At 45.9% G+C, this 21,930-nt stretch overlaps 1 protein-coding gene across 1 annotated transcript; it reads right to left on the bottom strand.

Annotated features, from left to right (window-relative positions):
- Window positions 1–320: 320 nt before the first annotated feature.
- Window positions 321–21,404, bottom strand: LOC146062940 (uncharacterized). Its single transcript, XM_083174950.1, has 3 exons — window positions 21,221–21,404; window positions 3,084–3,401; window positions 321–430 (listed from the first exon to the last, which is right to left on the bottom strand). The coding sequence occupies exons 1-3, from the start codon at window positions 21,402–21,404 to the stop codon at window positions 321–323; spliced, it is 612 nt and encodes a 203-aa protein (XP_083031076.1).
- Window positions 21,405–21,930: the final 526 nt, after the last annotated feature.

Below are 21,930 nucleotides of genomic sequence, written 5' to 3'. Positions count from 1 at the left end.
AACACTTTTGTACTGAGTACACACAGCGATCACATGACCCACTTAGGCTATTAGGCAACCTCCTGAAAAAGGGATTGTTAGCAATTTCAATCAATTAAATGCTCATCTATACTGACCCACATTCCTACTACATTCATGACACACATTAACCCTTACAGCATGTGACCCTAACATACATCTATATACACTATGTACATTTTGCTTATTTTAAACATTTTAAACAACTTACACATATACTTTAGCATGTTAGAAAAAAACACTGACAACTTTGAACTTTAAATAACGATTTATTATTAAACAAATGCCAACAAAACAATAATTTAATCCTCCGCATCTATTAGGCGGTCCATTTCGTCCAGCTTGAGGCGCATCAGGCCTCGCATTCTTACGAGGGCCCCACGGCGACCCTCCTCTGCTTGGGCAGGCTCATCTGTGGAGGAAATTCAAAATGAAAAATGACTAATGATATTCCTGCATACATTTAACATAGTCAAACCTACATTTTAAACATGCATTCTGAGAGGTGTGTGTGTATATATATATATACAGTCGGGCAAAAAAGTATTTAGTCAGCCACCAATTGTGCAAGTTCTCCCACTTAAAAAGATGAGAGAGGCCTGTAATTTTCATCATAGGTATACCTCAACTATGAGAGACAAAATGAGGAAAAAAAATCCAGAAAATGACATTGTCTGATTTTTAAAGAATTTATTTGCAAATTATGGTGGAAAATAAGTATTTGGTCAAAAACAAACAAGCAAGATTTCTTGCTCTCACAGACCTGTAACTTCTTCTGTAAGAGGCTCCTCTGTCCTCCACTCGTTACCTGTATTAATGACACCTGTTTGAACTCTTTATCTATATAAAAGACACCTGTCCAACACTTCAAACAGTCACACTCCAAACTCCACTATGGCCAAGAGCAAAGAGCTGTCAAAGGACACCAGAAACAAAATTGTAGACCTGCACCAGGCTGGGAAGACTGAATCTGCAATAGGTAAGCAGCTTGGTGTGAAGAAATCAACTGTGGGAGCAATTATTAGGAAATGGAAGGCATACAAGACCACTGATAGTCTCCCTCGATCTGGGGCTCCCCGCAAGATCTCACCCCGTGGGGTCAAAATGATCACAAGAACGGTGATCAAAAATCCCAGAACCACACGGGGGGACCTAGTGAATGACCTGCTGAGAGCTGGGACCAAAGTAACAAAGGCTACCATCAGTAACACACTACGCCGCCAGGGACTCAAATCCTGCAGTGCCAGACGTGTCCCCCTGCTAAAGGCAGTACATGTGCAGGCCCGTCTGAAGTTTGCTAGAGAGCATTTGGATGATCCAGAAGAGGATTGGGAGAATGTCATATGGTCAGATGAAACCAAAATAGAACTTTTTGGTAACAACTCTACTCGTCGTGTTTGGAGGAGAAAGAATGCTGAGTTGCATCCAAAGAACACCATACCTACTGTAAAGCATGGGGGTGGAAACATCATGCTTTGGGGCTGTTTTTCTGCAAAGGGAACAGGACGACTGCTCCGTGTAAAGAAAAGAATGAATGGGGCCATGTATCGTCAGATTTTGAGTGAAAACCTCCTTCCATCAGCAAGGGCATTGAAGATGAAACGTGGCTGGGTCTTTCAGCATGACAACGATCCCAAACACACTGCCCGGGTAACAAAGGAGTGGCTTCGTAAGAAGCATTTCAAGGTCCTGGAGTGGCCGAGCCAGTCTCCAGATCTCAACCCCATAGAAAATCTTTGGAGGGAGTTGAAAGTCCGTGTTGCCCAGCGACAGCCCCAAAACATCACTGCTCTAGAGGAGATCTGCATGGAGGAATGGGCCAAAATACCAGCAACAGTTTGTGAAAACCTTGTGAAGACTTACAGAAAACGTTTGACCTCTGTCATTGCCAACAAAGGGTATATAACAAAGTACTGAGATGAACTTTTGTTATTGACCAAATACTTATTTTCCACCATAATTTGCAAATAAATTCTTTAAAAATCAGACAATGTCATTTTCTGGATTTTTTTTCCTCATTTTGTCTCTCATAGTTGAGGTATACCTATGATGAAAATTACAGGCCTCTCTCATCTTTTTAAGTGGGAGAACTTGCACAATTGGTGGCTGACTAAATACTTTTTTGCCCGACTGTATCTATATATATCTCTATATATAACTATATATATATACACACATATCTACCTATATATATGAGACATACACCTATACATACATGCATACATACTACATGGAAAGCCAGATTTTGGCCCTCTACCCTTTACTCTGTAGAACACCTCACAGTCAAACTGCTCCTTCTCAATCCAAACCCACCCATGACTAAGCTCTGAGAAGCATGCCACGCGCTGCACCAATCACAAATCGGCAAACAAAGTTCAGTGTCTGTTATATGATGGAGCCTGGCAGGGGAGTTACACAACTCTCAGGAATGCTCAGTACATTTGTGCAATCAAGCATGGCTTGCCTGCTGATGGTTTGCTCCAGAAATCATTGTCAGAATGCCAGTTAGGGGAAGCTGCAGCACTAACCCACTCCCATGCTCAAAAGCATTACTAACACCAAATACACACACAATTATGGTGAAAAACATACATGCAGACCGCAGGGGGTGGTTAGCTAGAGGAGGGCCCAGAGGCACTCACCACTTGTTACTCCAGTCTAAGCCACGCCTGGCCATACTCCATTGATGCCATACGGAATCTAGTTTACAAAGATCATTCACCAGTAAACTCTACTCACCTATATGAGCCTACAGATTGTATGCAACCAGCAGGGACATGTAACCCTTACATGAGCAAGTCATCACTTTCTTCCTGGATACAGATTAACTACACAGGTTCAGTGGCACTTCAATTCGACCTGAAAGCCATCCGCACAACCTGTGTCATTAATATGTGTCCAGGATGAAAGGGATGGTTTGGCCACCCTATCTAACCCCAAAGTGTGTCTGTTGCTACCCAATTTGTTGTTTGCCTTTATAGTATTTTCAAACACATTTGAATCAACAGTGCTACATATCAAATAGTGGATGACAAAAGGAAGATCGAATCTTTATGTATACATACCACTTTCGGCCGCCTGCTCCACCACACAGGCCTCCTCATCCTCCCCCTCTTCCTGGGCCTCCTCGGCCGCCACGACCTCCTCCTCGGCCACCACGACCTCCTCCTCGGCCACCACGACCTCCTCCTCGGCTGCCACCTCTGCCTCCACTGGCCACTCAGCCTCCTCCACTCCTTCACTTTCCTCGGCCACCCCTTCCTCAATATCTTCCTCCTCGGCCATCGCTGGCTCCGCCTCCTCCTGGGCCTGGGGTGCCTCTGCCTCCTCCTGTGCCTGTCCTGCCTCTGCCTCCTCCCAGGCCTGCCTTGCTCGTGCACGTGCTGTGTTTGGGAAAAATCAAAAAAGTGCCAATTAGTGGTAATTTGTATTAAGCCTTATCAACCTATAAATGCAAAGGTTAGAGGTACTGATACTTGTACATGCAAACAGCTCCTCAGTGGCCTTTACAAAACACAGCCTGTAACATGGCAGGTATGCTGTGACATTTGGGCCATTGTAAGCATCACAAGCATTAATCCTCCCCAATAACATATTTTATGACCATTACAGGGTGTCAATCAGGAAGTAGCACTCATATATTGTATGGCATGTTTAACTCATGATCAGGCTGCTGACCTTAGTGGATTAAATAATGTCAGGTAAGCAATCATGTACAAATCCACATTTACTGTTGAAATACTCACATCTAGCAATGCTGGCCCTTATGCTTTGAAGCCTCTCTGGCTCCCTGCGCCGGAGGTCGGACCACCGCCGCTCAAGCTGAGCGATGGTCCGCCGCACATGGGTGCGGGCGTATATCCGCCGGCGGGCCACCGCATAGGCAGAACGTTTCTGCCTATTTGTAATGAACGGGCCAGCACGCCCCAGCCTGGTCTCCATAACGGAGACCAGTGCCCTCAGCTCGGCTGCAGAAAAGGGTGCTGCTCTGCCATAAGCCGCCATTTTAGGAGTGGCACAAATCAAACAATCATGTGTTGTCATTGGTTAATCAGAGTGATATTTGGTATTAACTTTATTGTTCATTTTTACACTAACAGCGTGTATGCGCCCGAACAGACGGCTAACCCATTGCATCGCACACCCATCCTAAACAGTGTAAAATATGATGGAAACATATTATATCTAATCTATAACATTCACCAAACATGGGTATAAGCAACAGGTGAAATAGTGTGCATCTCTAGACACTTACACCTAACTCCACAAGGTACTAAACAGCTAATTTATAATGAAGGCTGACCTTTTCCCAAAATTAGCCCATGCAGCCATGTGTACACTTACCTTCTACTGGCCCCTACTACAGAGGTGGAATGAAAAGTAGCTAGCATCTAACCTGAATGTGGAGTGCTTTCACATGTGATTTGGATTCTACCACTGATTACTTGTGGCTAAGTGGTGGACTGGATTGACATATGGAATGGGTAGTGTCAGTTGTACTACATAGCAAACAAGTGCACAGTACAGAAGTACATTCAAATATACATTGCATGTCTGACCTCAGTTGTATTTGGTCATTGGTGTTGGAATCTGCATTTAGCTAATAAATCAGACTTACTGAGTTTGCCAGGTTTTTTGGAAATATTTTTCAACACCAAGGGGCGGCCCGTATGCGCCGCACGGTTGACGCTAGCGTACGGGACGCGGCCGTACGGAACGCAGGTTGCAGCTGATTAACGCCAATTACAGAAATAGTATTTAAAGTTGGCCTAGAAAGGCAAACAGTTGTTGCAAACATGCCAGGCTCAGAGTCAGAGGAAGACCAGGTGGTGCAGAATCTCTTGGCACGCATGGAAGCCAACACCACCTATGTGCCCCTCAACCCAGAGCCCACAGATGGCCCATCAACATCAGGCCAATCAGCAGCTGGTCCATCCTCAGCATCAGCAGAATCATTGGGAACACAGCAGGTGGCTTCCCAACAGAGTAGCCAGGCCAGCACTTCAAGTACAGCACCCGGTGGCCGTGGCCGTGGCAGTGGCAGTGCCCGTGGCAGTGCCCGTGGCAGTGGCAGTGCCCGTGGCAGTGGCAGTGCCCGTGGCCGCAGTGGGGCAACAGAGGAACCAACCACAAGAAACATGGCATTTGAACCGCGGGAGCTTGACATCCTGGTGACCCGGGCACGTGATTTAATAGAGTGCCCAGCGGGCAAGTTGACACACACAAGGAGATGGAAGATCTGGGAGGAGATAACGGCGGAGATTAATGCAGTGGCTCCACAAGTTCGTCAGACGGAGCATGTTAAGAAGAGGCAAGTACATGTGTGTTACATTTGAGTAGTACAAGTCCAGTAATGTTTACATTCAATATTAGATGGAGTTGGCCAATGGGTGTTCACGTTGCTTGGAGGCACATACATGTTGGCCATGACATTGAATTGATAGTTATTGGAGGGTGACTGTTTTTGTATCTTCTAAGGGTTGGTTTGAAAAAAGAATATAATGTCAGTTTGGTGTCAGTAGCCACATGTTGTATTATGTTTCATATTGCAATGGGTGCTACAGAAAACATGAGTAGTTACATGTATTAATATGTACACTTTGATTGCAGGTGGCACGACTTCAAAGGCAACCTCAAGAAGAAGTTGACCCAGCGGTGGGAACACAGCCAGTCCTCTGGGGCTGGCCCCATGCCGTCAAAGCTGGAGCTCACCCCCCTGGAAGAGATGGCCCAGTGCTGTATCGCAGTGGAGGAGGTCCGGGGGGTGAGCACTATAGACAGCGAGTCCCCAGCGGAAGTGATGGCTTCTACGCTTGAAGGTAATTATTTGCCAGGCCATAAGTAGATGTTTTAGATTTGGCATGGAATGTGTGGTAATTGGTAATTTCTCGTTCAACAGCATCCCCACCGCTTGGTCCAGATTCTCTTGAGGAGGTTGTGGAGTCTGTGCCACCTGGCCCCAGTAGCAGGCCCGTGCAGCAGCCGCCGCCGGGATTGTCTGCGGCTGAATTGTCCATGTGGGGCCGTGTGCTGGATAGTATTATGCAGCAGGGAGACTCGGCATCAGAGCGGGTGCGTAGGGCCGAGGAGGTGCTGCAGGGTTTGACCACCAGCCACCAGAGTATTGCTGAGAGCCTGCAGGCTATGAGTGCCAGCCAGCAAGATATGAGTACCAGCCAGCAAGCTATTGCTGCTAGCCTGCAGGTGCTTGCTGATCAAGCCCTGCGGCAAAATGACCTCCTCCTCCGCCATAATGAACTTATGGTGGAGCTAGTTAACAGCAATAGGGCCCTAATGTCATCCACTTCGGGTGCATTACCAACAGCATCACTCCCTGCTGCCAGAGGGGGAAGAAGATCCACCCCCTCACCAGCATGTGCTCCACATGAGCCACCATCGGACTCTGGCCGTGGACGAGTCCGAAGAGCTGCTGCACGTGGCAAGGAGCCTGCCAGGGGCAAACGTGCCCGCAAATGAACTTGTGTCCCCATTAATCTCCACCGTTATGTCTTCCCAAATCTTCCATTGAGCTGTGTGTGTCAGCATCCTGTGTCCAAATCCGTGCCCAGGGTCACCACTTTTGCCCGCGGTTCAAATGTCATGTTTGGTTCACCTGTTGCCCTGTTTCGGCTACCATTACTGTGTGCTGTACTTGAAGTGTTGGTGCTGTACTTTTGTTGTGAAGCCACCTGATGTGTTCCCAATGATTCTGCTGTGGCTATTTATTATATTATATGTCATTTTTGTCCTGGTATGGTACCATTTGTTTTGTTATGGTTTTGAATTTTGTACCAAAGTTTCTTTAATAAATTTTATGTTGGCCCCCCAAATGTCTGTAATAATTGATACATGCAGAAGTGCCATGTGTATTAGTATTATTAATATTAAGTTGTGTGCATTATTTGCAGTGTAAAAGTGTGTGACAAGGGCAGCATGTAAAGTTCCCTTTAAGCTGCAATGCTTCCAATTGTAGCAGTGAGAAGCGTGTAATTAACAAGTAATGGGTAAAGTATGTGATTGTATTGGGTTCAGGTGACATTGGTTGAGGTGCGTCCGTCCTGATTAGGCGTTCTGATTGCCTAGCGCATGACCGAGTGGTGTCCGCAAAGCAAGAGTAACCTTTTGGTCACTGCACATTTCTTCCCTTTTTGTTCGCGGTGCACATTTTTGTACGGGATTAGTGAGAACAAGTACGGAGACCATGCGTGGCACATGCGTGTAGCGTTCTCCACGCATGCGCAGACGGCTAAAAAACGCCATCCGAAAGAATTCGGGAATATCCGCACCCATCAGAATAAGGCCCATAGTGACTTTCCACCACAAACAGGAGGTGTCTAAATTGGGCACTGAGCCAAAAAGAGCCTTCCTCAAACTGACAGAGGGACTCCTGAGGGACATAGTACGGACATTCCTCCATCGATTCCTCCAGCGGCATTAACACTATATCCGTATCAATAGAGAGGACCGGTGGACTCCCCCCAACACAACCTTGATTCCTGCCTTCCCAATACAGCCAAAATATTAATGGTTAAGTGCACTTTCCATTTGGACTGATATCCAATTGGGCATTGGCCCCTACAGATTCCGATCCAATCTAAGAGTGAGATCTTCTTTTATTACCATTCTTACAATATTTTAATATGTTATATTATGTGTGAATGTATGTACATGTTTATTCTTATTGTATCTGCTATAAAATAATTTTTTCACTGTAAACTGGTCAATTCTTTCACTGTATATCTAGCGCTGCTTTCTTGATCCTTTTTTGTTTTACAATCTTTTGTAAAAAATCACAGGGAGTGACTTCCCCTGTACCCCAGCAGCCGCTTGGAGAAAACCCCATATTGCAGGCGCCCTCACTGCTCTCTGGCAGAGCAGCCTTTTCTTTTTCCATCGGAAAATTTACAAACCTGCTGAGTTCTCATGACTTGTATTTTCAGATGATGAAGTATTTTGTATTTAGCTGCCGAGTTTATTGGCAGTCAAACGTGGCCGAATATGAAGCATTGCATGTATCAGTCAGATCTGTGCGATACTTCTGTGTGTAAAGTAAAAGTTAAACCAGACTCTTTGAGCTGGTGCTGGTTCACAAAATACAGGGAAAAAAAATCAAAGAGGCGGTCCCCATATGTTTAAAACCAGCACCGGGCTCTTGGCCCAGGCCTGTTTCAAAATATCTGGGGGACAAAAGAAGTAGGGATCCCCTGTATTATTGCAACCAGCACTGGGCTTCATCGGACAGTAAGGTAATGCCATAGCCAGGGGACACTTTTATATTGTTCCTGCGGCAGTGGCATTAACTCCCACAACTGGTGAGCAATAAAAAGGTCCCCCCCCCAGGGCACCCAAGGTCCAAAGATGAAGCCTAGGGCTATCCCTGGCATTTCTGGGTGGTGGGTGCCGGGTTAATAGTCCCCAATGAAGGTACTTGGACAACCACAAGTACCAGCATATGGGCGTTAAAGGGCCCACTGGTACTTGTAGTTCTGCAACCAGACCAATATGAAAATAAAAAGGCCAACACACACACACACCATGAAAATGACATTTTATCAACATACAGTACATGCACACATATATTCACCTATGCTGACACATAGATTGGTCCCCTTGTCCAGTAGAAATCCATTAGAATACCAGTGAAAAAAAATTCACCTAAATCCAAGGGTTTGAAAACAAAACAAAATTTAAAAAACTCAAACCAAATGAAACAGAAAGGAATCCACGTGTGACTTCTGTCACTTGCAGGACCCAGCAGCTAATTAGGTAGCGCCACATCAACAGCGGAGCTCACTGCACTTTACTATGGAGAAAAAATGGCCCCATAGTAAAGTATCTGTGGAAACTTTGCGGCTTAGCTAAACCATGAAGATTAATTAGGTCAAACCACACACTTGACTTAATTAACCTGCTGTGGCATCACCTTACTGACAGGTGGTGCCGGTGCTGGTTTTAAAAATATGGGGAACCGTTATTTGATTTTCCCCCGTATTTTTGGAACCAGGACAGACTCATAGAGCCAAGGACTGCTTATGCTTGGGAGGGGTGACCCCACACTGTTTTTTTCTTAATTTCTCTTTCTTTACTTTTACATACAGAAGCACTGCACAGATCTAACTGATCCGTACATTCTTCTGCAAACACAAATAGGAAAAGGTGATCTATTTGCCATTCACATTTTGAGCTGAATTTACAGCCAGGGCTGCCATCAAAAATTGTGGGGCCCGGGGCAGCACAGACGGTGTAATGGTTAGCATTACTGCCTCACAGCACTGAGGTCATGGGTTCAATTTCCACCATGGCTCTAACTGTGCAGAGTTTGTATTTTCTCTGCGTGCTTGCGGGGGTTTCCTCCGGGTACTCTGGTTTCCTCCCACAATCCAAAAATATACTGGTAGGTTAGTTGGCTCCCAACAAAAAATTAACCCTAGAATGTGTGTGTGTGTGTTTGTACATGTGATAGGGAATATAGATTGTAAGCTTGACACGGGGGGAAGAGGTGGTATGTGGTATGGCATACATGCAACATATTTTTTAAAGGTGTGTTGTACCACTCCTGCACTGTCACACAAAATCAGCAGGCAGTATTTTTACAACCTGTTTAGTCAATCAGCCCCCGGCCCCTTCTGCCAATCTGCCACTGCTGTTATAAAAGTACCTTCCACCAGGGGTGGATCCAGGAGAAAATGACAGGGGGGGCACCATGATAGGAGAGGGTTTGGGAGGAGGAGGGTGTTAGTGGTGTCAGCGTACATGCTAAGGGAGCGGTGAGAGAAAGGAGAGTAGAGAGAGGATGGGAATGGGATTAAAAATAGGCCCTGGCATTTAAAGTACACAGGCCCACCTTGGCGACAAAAGTGAAGGCTGTAGTTGTGCGCAGGGGCAGGCTGGGCTGGGGGGCAGGGTGCCATGTGCCCCCTGGGCCACTCTACAGGTACTTTTGCGGGCTACAGTGGCGGATTTAGGGGGGCACCCGGGCACCTGTTTTAGGAACTTAAGTTGTACTGCCGCCAGCAGCGCTAATGGCAGATACGCCACGAGCTGCTGGCAGTGGCTGTGTCTGTGCCTTGTGTCGTGGGCGTAGTTGGAGCTGCGCCGCGCACTGCTGACCCGGCGGGAGATGAAAGTCCCTTCGGTGCTGCTGTCTAAGAAGCCGGTGCAGCCGCTGCTCAGTCCCCGGCATTGCCGCTGTCCTGCAGACACTGGCGCAGCCTCTACACTGGAGACTCCGGGACCGCCGCTGCCCTGCAGGCACCGGCGCAGCCTTTACCCTGCAGACGCCAGGACTGCCGCTGCCCTGGAGCCTGCCTCTGCCGAGTGACTGGTGAGTCAGATCCACACAGGCCGCTATTACTGGGGGGTGGAGGAGGGGGATTATGAGGTAAAAGTCAACCCTTTTAAATGCCTGTTCTCTATCCCTCTCCCCTGAATAGCCTCCCCTCCCTCTCTCACCCTGCCTCTTACTCCCTCTGTCTTCCCTCTCCCCTTCTCTCTCCACCCCAATTCTCATCCCCCTCTCATTTTTTTCATCTTTATCTTCCCCCTGTCACTATTCTATCACCCCATCACTTTTATCTTTCTCTCGCCCTGTCTCTCTCATCTCCCCCCCACTCTCTTTCCCTCACACCCTCTTTCACTCCCTGTCTCTCCACTACACCCTCTCTCTTCCTCACACGCTCTCTGTCCCTGCTTCACCCTCTCTCTTCCTTGCACCCTGTCTCTTTCTTGTACCCTCTCTCGCTCCCTGTCTTTCTCGCACCCTATGAATACCTCTCCTGGGGGTGGAGAGAGATACACAGAGATGCCTGTTGCAGCTCCTCTATCTCTCTCTCCTCGCTCTCCTTCTCTGTCTCTCTCCCCCTCCACACTCCCTCCACTCTACTCTCTCCCTATCTCCACTTCTTCTCCTTCTCTCCATTCACCTTTCTCCCTACGCGCTCCTTCTCTCTCTCTCTGCACTCCTCTCTCTGGGCCTCATTCAGACCTGTTATCTAGGCTGCGTATGTTCGCAGCCTATCGAACATGTAAACGCCACACGTCAGAAGGTCCCCCACTCCCTCGGCATCTGAATCTTGTCGCTAGCGTGCAAGGGGATCTGTTCCCAAACACATCCCCTCTCATGTGCCTGAACGAAGGAGAAATCATTTGATGGTCGCTGACCATTAAATGATTTCTGCAGCTTTTGGTCTGAAAAGTCAGTCAATACTCACTTGTCAGATGGCCGCGGATTGGAAAATTCGGGACGAGCGCTGACGCCATGTGACATCAGCTGCCTGTCTCACGCAGGTATTGTCATGCCTCCATACCCAGTGGAATGCCCTGCATTTTTATGGGGATGCCCAAAAAACGCTGGGAGTTCCCCTGCTCCCACCCCCTTCAGTCCCACTATGGAGACAACTGCCTGGCGAGTGTGATACTTGCCGAAGCCATTGGCTCCCAGAGTCTGCACATGCGCATATTCGCACCTGCACATATACAGACCCCGACCTTCGGGGAAAGGGAGGAATTTTGGATCCAAAAGAACAGGTCTGAATCAACCGCTCTTTCCACAGCCCAGTCTGTCTCTTTTTTCCTCCATGTCTCTTTCCCTCTCTCTCTCTCGACCAGGCACAAATATTACCAGCCCCCACCCCCCACCCCCCACACGCACACACTTTCCTCTGTTATAGTGCCCCCCCTGTCATTTTGTTCTGGATCTGTCCTGTCCTGTTTTTTTCCCTCCACCTCCTGTAGCGCGGCGCTAGCTTTCAAAACATGGCCATGGCTACAGGAACATGGCTGCCATCCTCCTTATGGGCCAGTGCTCTGGACTTGCCCCCCAGGCTAAAAGTTGCCAGCCAGCCCCTGGTTGTGCGCGTGCCGAAAGCCGTGCTCTGAAAAAGGGGGTGTGGCCACTCAACAGGGGGCGTGTCCCTGAGTGTAGTGTACCACACCATATACAACTTCTACACATTATGCATCAAAATACTAGACCCCATTATACTTGCCCCTTACACATGATGCCAAATGGAATGAGCCAAATTCACATAATGCCACATGGATTGAGCCAAAATTCACATAATGAGACACGGATTGAACCAAAATTCAGATAATGTTACATGGATTGTGCCAAAATTCACATAATGCCACACGAATAGAGCCAAAATTCACATAATGCCACACGAATAGAGCCAAAATTCACATAATGCCACAGAGATTAAATCAAAATTCTCAATATGCTTCAGAAACAGGGACATTGCACGCCAAAGGCGCGCATTAAAAATTCACACCATAATGCCCATTACATGTTAAGCTACACAGCATAATGTCCATTATGTATTATGCCAAACACCATAATGCCTGTTCAAAATTATGCTACATAAGTGCTGTTTACCTTCATGCTCATTGACAAGCGTTCCATGCTCATTGCCAGGGGTTAAATACTCATTGCCAAGGGTTCCATGCTTGTTGCCATGCGGGATTACATGCTCATTGCCAAGGGGGAATACATGCTTTCTGTAACCGGGGGACAGCCACCGCCAGGCAGAAGTGACAGTCATCGACAGCCAGACAGAGAGTGGGGGGCTGCCTGGCTGTATTCAGAGCAATGCATTTCCCGGCTATTTGAAATAATACCCCTTTCACACCAGAAAATGCATGGATTTACCAGGGAATATTGTCCCAGGATCATGCAGGGACATTTCCGGGTTGGCCCCTTTTACACCAGCCTAGTCCCTGCAATTTCTGGTGTGAGGGTGAGAGAAAACCACCCCCTCCCCTCCCTTTAACCGGCTATCTCGTTTAACCGGCTATATCTTTGGAACCAACTGACCCATTTACATTTACAGTATCATATTGAAGAACTTTTAAGTGGGCTTCAAATGATTTTGGTCCCGTGAAACTGGGGTGCTTGGTTCCAGAGTAATCTGCCCTCAAAGAACATGAACAGCCATGAAATTACAATTTCAGAAATAAAAAACTCGGTTTACCAACAATATCTCCGGAACCAATTGACCCATATGGACCTGGCTGGGTTCGAATGAGATCAACTGAGTTTTTGTGATGCAGCGGGGTGAAATGGAAGCCGTCGGAACCGGGTGAATTATCGGGTCCCATGTTATCCTATGGGGAAAACGTTCTAGCTTTGTCTGATATCTCCGGTTCCAGGGGTGGCTAGCTACATGGGGCTGGGCTTGTTGGAAATCCCCGGTCCTCAGCTCCAAAATGAGCTATGTCTGAAATGACAGGGGGGAGGGGGGGACGTACCCGTTGCCCCCCCCTGAATCCGCCCATGCCTTCCACCCTTGGCCTTCGTGTTGCAGGCTCATGCTGCCTACTGCACCTCAGGCTTGTGGCTCCTCTGCTATCTTCACTGGCACGGTGTGACGCTATTACATCACATTGTGTTGTACAGTGAACTTTATTGTACAGGCTGGCCGTGGCTACTCTTTATACATACATACATACATAATGTGCCCAGTAGCAGCAGTTAGGTAACTAAACATTTTAGTGCCATGTGCCAGAAAAAGAATTGGTGCAGCCGCCCTCCACAAAGATAGACAAAAAGTAGGGACAGTACGCGCCAAACATGTAGAGTGTGGGAAAGGGGCGTTGCCACATATAAGTACCAATTCACATTACACCACATACTGCACCTAGTACAGCCCCTTCGACACACTGTGCCAGGATTACCCACACTGTAATGGCCATTATACCTGTACATTATCATTGCTCATTTGCTTCAAACGGGCTTATTGATACTGTATAATTGAGAAAATGATAAAAAATAATGTCCTATCAGTGGCTCTAATTCAGAAATGCAGCTGCAAGTGCATTTTTTTCTACAATGCAGCTACTGATATCATCAAGTGAAGCTGCTGCACAAAAATAAAAAGAGATGTGACCCCCAACTCATTCACATATTCATATGCAGACTATGGCCCTTATTCGGATCTGATCGCAGTACAAATTTGTTCTCAAAATGGACAAAACCATGTTCACTGCAGGTGGGGCAGATGTAACATGTGCAGAGAGAGTTAGATTTGGGTGGGGTGTGTACTTCAAACTGATATCTATTTTGCAGTGTAAAAATATTGCAGGCCAGTATTTACCCTGTACAGAAACAAAATAACTCACATAAATCTAATCCTCTCTGTACACGTTACATCTGTTCCCCTGCAGTGCACATGGTTTTGCCTATTTTGAGAATTTGTACTGCAATCAGAACTGAATGAGGGCCTATATGCAAGAATGGACAGGATGCAGGAGAGCTGCTTATGTGGCACCCCGACCTGGGCCAATGTGTCCAGCGGGGGCCGTGTTAATAATGTTGCTAAGCAACCATGTTTATGATGCCGCCCAGACAGCGGACTGCAAGGGGTTAATACCCCGAGGACTGGGGGTGCGAAGAAAGTGTCCTCAGGCTGATTGACAGCCTGTAGGACGAATGGGAGGATGTGAGGGGGCGGACCTGGAGAGGTCAAAGAGGGGTCCCAGCACGTGGGGAAAGGTGCGTGCGTAAAGGGGAGAGAGGAGAAGTCTGACCTGAGCGACGGGGGAGAAGAGAGAAGAGGCGCCGAGGAGCAGCGGACGGAAACCAAAAACCAGGAGGAGCCAGCCTGCCTGAAGAATCGCCGAAGAGGCAGCGCGTGGTCCAGGACAGAGTCAGCCGCCGGAGGGGTGACTGAGTGCGGCAACGCTGCGGCGCCCGCACTAGTCCACCCGCCGGCTGAAGATCAAGGGGAGAGAGAGAGAGCCGTGCAGAGCCTGGGACGGAGACCCGACGCCCGGTGGACGAGTGACCAGACCTCGCGTGGGCGACAGCGTGACGGGCAGGAGCCCGCAACTTGTTCCTGCAACAGGTACTGCCCGCACGGGATCCCCATTCAGGCCGGCTCACCACACTTGCCACTGCAGGACACAAAACCGCTCCGTGGAGCGTCCCCACCAGAACCCCCTATGAAGCCCTATGGCAGGGAACACCGGACACCCCACAGGGTGAGGACAACCCCCACCTATTTATTGCTCCACCAAGGAACCCCACATCAGCCCCACTAAGCGAGGGGAATTAACCCTCCAAGTCAGTGTACCCAGATTGGAAAGTTTCCATTAACTTGTATGGACGCTGCTACTCTGAACTTGCACTTGAGAAGGACCCCACTGCCACCTTCTAGCTAAAAGCTAATATTGCCAGGAGTCAAGTTTTATCCTTGCTTAGGACTACAGAGTTCATCCCTCACCCAGGGACATTATACTATGGTCCATACCTGGGAGGGATGTGTTTAGTACAGTATTAATAAGATATATTTTAAGGTCATAGGGCTTGTCCCGAAATGTTTGAAGTTAGTATGCATTTACCCACAGCTGGTTGCTAATATTGCCGAGTGAGAGCATCATCTTCCCCGAACCTGTTTAACGGCCTGCGGAAGGTGCGCCCCCACACTCCAGTGATGCGGGAAGTCCGCAGTGTATTTGAATGTGACATTTGTTGATGCTCATTTGAAGTGTTATCCTGCTAGGCAGGTGTAAGACATTGTAGTGCTAAGCTATTTCAGGCTGGTTACAGATGTTTATGTAGATGACAATTGTTTCCTTCACACTTTGCACTTAATAAAACATAAGTAGTTGTACTGCTGAACGCCTTGCTTTAGTTCCTTGCGGAGGTGTGTTCTCTACGGCAGACGCGGCGAAGAATCTGTGTGGAACCGAGAGCATCCTGCGATTCAAGGTAACCCTTTATCTGCAGTCCCCACCGGCGGCTTACCACACTTACTCTTCTGGGGCTGTGGGAACCTACCGAAAAAAATCAGGGATCTCCTGTTACTTTTGGGAGGGTAAGCAAGAATACTTTACTAAAAAAACAGAATAGATGGTTGCAACTTGTTGCAATATTAAAGCCATGATACTATGGGTCCATATGGGTCAATGGAACTATACAGGTAGTTCTATGAGGAGAAGTCCACATGCAACAGTAAATCAGAAGGAGTAAGAAAGTATTGCTGGAGTAATCATAACATATCTTTAGATTGTTGTAGGCCTTAGGTTTCTACATAAGATAGATCATTATGATGTGTATTTTGGCATACGTCCAAATGTAATTAAAATGCATTTACAGTACCAGCAGGGGAAAATGCAGGATTTGCAAATGGGCAGGGCCGGATTAAGCTTTTTAAGGGGGCCCAGGTCACTATAGACAGGGGGGCCCACTCCCGCTTGTCATTACTGACCGCAAACTGCACAGAAGAATATCACACTGTCAAAACACAGCGTAAAGGCAGTATAAACTTGGTCAATGGGTAACTGGAGGGGGGGGGGGGGGATATATATATATATATATATATATATATATATGCACACACACACACACACACACACACACACATATATACCACATGAAAAGCCTCTGTATAAGGGTTTCCAGAAATGGGTAAAGCCAAGCAATGGGGGTGGAGACTGACATCGCAAATGCGTATCCGACCGGGTCCGGCGCTTTCAGTTTAAACCTTGGTCAACAATTTTACAAAGGGCGACCCGGGTTTAACCCTTCTTATAACCTGGGTGGAAATGCCAGGTTTGTTGACTGGATTATTTGGTGTGGTGCGATGTAGAAGGGGTATTAGGTGTCCCAGTATATTCTGGGTTTATTAAACATGTGTATGTACTGTATGTATGTATGTATGTGTGTGTGTGTGTGTGTGTGTGTGTGTGTGTGTATATATATATATATATATATATATTTACAAGTGCCACCAGGAAGACAGCAGGCTGCAGATGCTGAGAGACAGCTGAAGAACTCATTCCTCATATACTTCTCTGCAAGCAGGTGGTCTTGTTTCATAGAGGGACAGCCACAGAGATCAAAGCTTGGGGAAACAGAGCAGGAAAGCTTGCAGCACAACCCATGATTCATGGGTCTTTAAAATTGCGGATCATGAAATGTGCAATGAACAACATTTAATCTGTCGAGGGGGTTTCTGGGTACTCAAGCCCCCTGTCCCCAGCCTGTGTGCGCCACTGACCAGGGGGGGGGGGGGTGTAAGCTGAGCCTATGTGAAGGTAGTTGCCAAATACAAGTGGGCTACAGAACCTTTCACTCTCAGGGGGGGGAGCAAGGCTGGGGTCCTTGCAGTTTCACTATCCATGCCACCACTGTTTGCCTTTAATTTCCAGGTGGTGAGCAAAGCAAGATACTGTGCCCGAATCGTGGTGAGCGAAGCAAACCCATGGGGGTCCATTTGGAACCCTTCTTCCAACCTTGCTCCTCCACCTGTCCTGTCCTTAAGCCCACTTGAATATACTGTAGACCTAACCCTTATGTGATTGGGGCATCGCTTATCACAGACAATCATGTCCTCTCTGCCTCTTAATCAGTGGCGGTTTTTACATGTAGTGCTGCAGCCCCCTTAGGTAAAATCCTTCACTGTATGAAGCCAGATGCAGTCTGTGAGACTGCACTGGCTTCACTGTGACTGGTAGTGACTTCCTATTGGAAGTCTGATCTGCCAGTAACTAGGCAGCCCCATTGGGAGGTGCTCCCTAACTCCGGGATGCCTCTGGACTGCTGCGGGGCAGGGGGTGCAGCTGCTATGGGGCCCGGTAGCTGGGGGGCCCCATTATAAATTTTGTTATGGGGCCCACAACGTTCTAGTTACACCTCTGGGGGCAGCCCATAAAAAATGAGTTCTGCACATGCGCAGTACCCAGGTTTATACTGTGCATGCGCCGGCCCCAGGACCGTGGATTTGCATCTATGGTTTTCTCCCAAAGCAGCCCATAAAGGCAGGGGGCCAGCGCATTTGGAGTACTGAAGAAGCAACTGCGCATGCACCGGTCCCGTAATGGGAGTCGGGGGTCAACGGCGGTGACCAACAGGCGGTGGTGGTGGCAGGGAAGCGTGGGGACCAGCAGCGGAGGGGGGCATCGCGTCAGCCCCCCTCCTCCACAGAGGTGAGAGCCGTCAGTTCTCTTAATGCATATGTCATGTGCAAAGTTCAAACATAATAAAACATTTTTTTCCCCTTTTTTACATTGATCACACTGGCTGGGTTTGTGCACAGCTTCCTCTGCATATGGCCAAAGAAAGCTGTGCAGGAGGCAGGATATAACAGTAAGGCCTTTGATTATGCTATCTCAGTACTGTCACAGGGCTCACTGCAGTGTTTTTCAGTTTCTTTTAGAGCATTTACCATTATAAGTATGTTAATTGTGATCTGTTTACTAAAAAAATGCGAATTAAGGGGTTCAGAGCACCAAAAGCATTAGTTTAGTAAAACAGTTTTTATAAAATTTTCCCTTAATGTACAGTGAATATACTGTAATCGGACAGTGTTTTATCCTATAGCACTCATTTACAACTAAAATATACTGAGATGCAGTGCACCCTAGTGGTTATTTTTCTTATAACTACTTGTGGAATAATACAGTAATTAGTAAACAACTAAATTGAATTTGTAAATCTGAAATTATATATAGCATCTGAAGTGTAAATAATAATCATCAGTTAAAACAATAGCAAAATTAATTATGCATTCATTGTAATTAGACAACTCTTTCAGGTATGAAAATTAATATTGAAAAAGCTAAACAGTTTATCTTCATTCCTTCTGGTATAATAGCTTAAAAGCCTTTTAATAAATTGTAATTGTTTTTCATTATAAAATTTTATTTGTGTTTTTTTTTTTTTCTGGAGAGTGTGTTTTGTATTTTGTATTTAATTATTTATGTAAAAAATGTATACTAATAGATATTTATACAAATATTGCAAATTTTTTCAAATGATGTGATTTTGCTCCTTATCGTACTGTACATCAAGGTGTTCCAGCTCCAATGTAAAGATACGTCCAGGACATAATAATATTTCCTCCAATAGGTAATCCCTGGATCATGAGACTGTACATCTCAGTCTGCCATACACTAATGGGCCCCATACATCAGCAATCACAATTTATGGATTTCCAGATACAGGGATTTTTTGGCCAGATAAATGGATTTTACAATCTATCTGACTTTGCCCACACATTACAGATTTATTTCAGTGATCGGCAGATTTTTCCATCTAAAGATTGCATCTTCATATCTGGAAATTGCCCAATCGATTGTCATTTCAGCTGTTCATAATGTAAATAGATGAAGAAGACGAATTGGGAATGCCCACACATATAAAAAAGATCTGCAGATAATACCAGATTATTAAGCATGTTTAAAAACCTGATTAAGCAATCGATTGGCGATTTTGATTGGGATTGCCAAAAGGGGAGCCCACACATCTAAAATTAATTGTTGCAATCATCTCCATATCTGAAAATTGTCACAATTAATTGCTGATGTATGGGGCCCTTAACACCTTTAATAGTCAGAATTTAATCCATTTGTGTTGCTATTGTATTATATATAGAGTAGCAAAAGTGTATTTTTATTGTTCATTGGATGAGTTAATTCGGATAGCTTAATCTGGAGAACAGCAGATGTTTAATTTAATTTGTACTTTTATGTTGTGTCTGATTTTACTGAAACTACAGTGATGTAGTAAATGCAGCATTTACATTTATTAAACACTGACCGGACACTAGTCATTATTATATATTTTTCTGTGTACAAGTAGGAAAAATCATTTGTACATTTACTAGTAACACAGTGAAGCCACACTTGCTTTCTCTTTGCTAATACCAGGCTTACTTTTTGCTATTTTGATGCCTAAGCATACTGATTTGTTATTCCTAACGTGAACATGGTACATAGGGGGAAATTTACTAAAGGAAATTTGTAAAAAAATAGGTGTATTTGTATGATTAAAAACACTTATTTTTGACATTTACTATCCCGAAAATACGGCAATTCGTATTCATATTGATAGCACATCAATATGAATACGAATTGCCGTATTTTGGGATAGTAAATGTCAAAAATAAGTGTATTTATTTCTGGATACAAATACACCTATTTTTTTTACAAATTTCCTTTAGTAAATTTCCCCCATAGTGTATGCTAGTTTTGTAGACCTGGTGTATATTGGGCATATCTCTGTTTTTTCAATTTGTTTTGTCATATTTCAGGAAGGAGTAATACCGGTGCCAATCTGAGGAATGTGATAATAAATGGCTTAATCCTTTAAATGCCAGCATCGCTCACATTTGTTTCATTAAAATGGACAAATTCATGTAGAAGATGCTGTCTTGTAAAATTTCTGGGCATTTCTTACATTCAGAAACCGCGGGTGACATTTAATAGGATGCCATATTTTTCATATATTTGGGGGGCGATTTTCACACATTTTCCAAAAATCACGCATTTTATAGGATGCGAATTGCGGCAAAGTATTGCACGATTTGACGTGAATTTGCACTTTCTGAAGGGGTGATTTTTAGTCACACTTGATATCGCATCAACATGTTTTCCCATTAAGTATACAACTTGCAAATTTAATGGGATACGATTTTTGGTAAACGTTACTGAAAATCAGCAAACAAATAGACCAGGTTCTGACTGGCGAATTTGACAGAACCATGCACAGATTATTGAGATCTGTGAATGGTTCTGTCCAAAAAAGGCTAACGTAAAAAAACTGGAAAAAAAAGGTGTGGGGTCCCCCCTCCTGAGCATAACCAGCCTTGAGCTCAAAGAACCGAGCCTGCTTTCATAAAATCATGGGGCAAAAAAAAATAGGGTTCCCCTGGATTTAATAAACCAGCACCAGACCTCCAAAGAAGGGGTCCCCCCTCTCCAGAACTTACCTGCCCATGCTGAAGCCCAGGGCTGTCCACGATGCCCCACTACGGTGGCCATCAGGCTGATAAATGCTGTAAAAATTGAAAAAGCTTTTGTGTATTGCTGTGGAACTATGAGTCCCAGCAAGCCTGCACCGCATGCAGGGACTTGGAGAACCAAAAAGTCCCAGCATGCGGGGCAATAAAGGGCCCGCTGGCACTTGTAATCCCACAGTAGTACAAATAGTTAAATAAATGCACACACAGATACTTAAAGTAAAACTTTATTACACACGGAGCCCATAGACACAGATACTTACCTATGTTGACACAAAGCATCGGTCCCCTTGTCCAGTAGTATCCATGTGGGATACCTTTTGAAAGAAAACATACTCACTAGATGTCTTTGGGACTTCTCCGGGAACCCCTGTCTTCTGTTTACTTCTGGGGCTCCGCCCCCAGACCGGGAGTTAGGCCTGCCCACCAGCCAATCATGGTCCGCCATTGGGAATCAATCTCACGTCTTTTTAGCTTCAAAAGATCACGATACAGTTCCTCCACAGATACATTTTCAGTTAGATCATAAATATTAGTGGCATATAAAATGGCCTCCGCCTCAGACTCGGAGTAGCTGAAATTAGCACCAATTGGATCATTCACATGGTGGTAGCCACTAGCCGCCTCATCTATAGTGGGGTCTGACATCTTGCAATTTGTTGAAGATTATCTTGTGCAAATATTATCAAAAAAGTGGGTACTTATGTAGTATCTGGGCGCCCGATTTTGTGATTGTATGCCTTACCTTAAGGCATACAATCAGATGCGATTTGACGCGATTTTCGGCAAAATCGCATCGAATCGCATCCGATATCGCATGCGATGCGATTCGATGCGATTTTGCATAGGATTCAATGTTAACAAGGTCCTGTTCATTTCCCCACTATCCAAGTGGGCTTAGAGTTGATATTATATAGCGTGGCGAGCGCAGTCATCCGCGGCCCCTCGCTGCTCTCACCACGCTTTATAAAATCAATTCTATGCCCACTTGAATAATGAGCAGAGAGGCAGGTTAAAGTGCAACATTTCAATGCCGTTTAATAAGGTATTTTTCATCAGGACAACTAAAAAGTAAAACATGCGTACCTTATATTTACTCAAGTGCACGCCGAGACGGAGCACACCCGAGCTTCTGGTCGGTGGCATGTAATGTCATAACCAGGGCTGCCAAGAG

The sequence above is a fragment of the Crinia signifera genome, chromosome 3 (assembly GCF_055691185.1).
Source record: "Crinia signifera chromosome 3, ASM5569118v1, whole genome shotgun sequence".
NCBI classification, from domain to species: domain Eukaryota; kingdom Metazoa; phylum Chordata; class Amphibia; order Anura; family Myobatrachidae; genus Crinia; species Crinia signifera.
The sequence above is the reverse complement of the archived record's forward strand: the minus strand, read 5'-3'. Positions and strand labels throughout refer to the sequence as shown.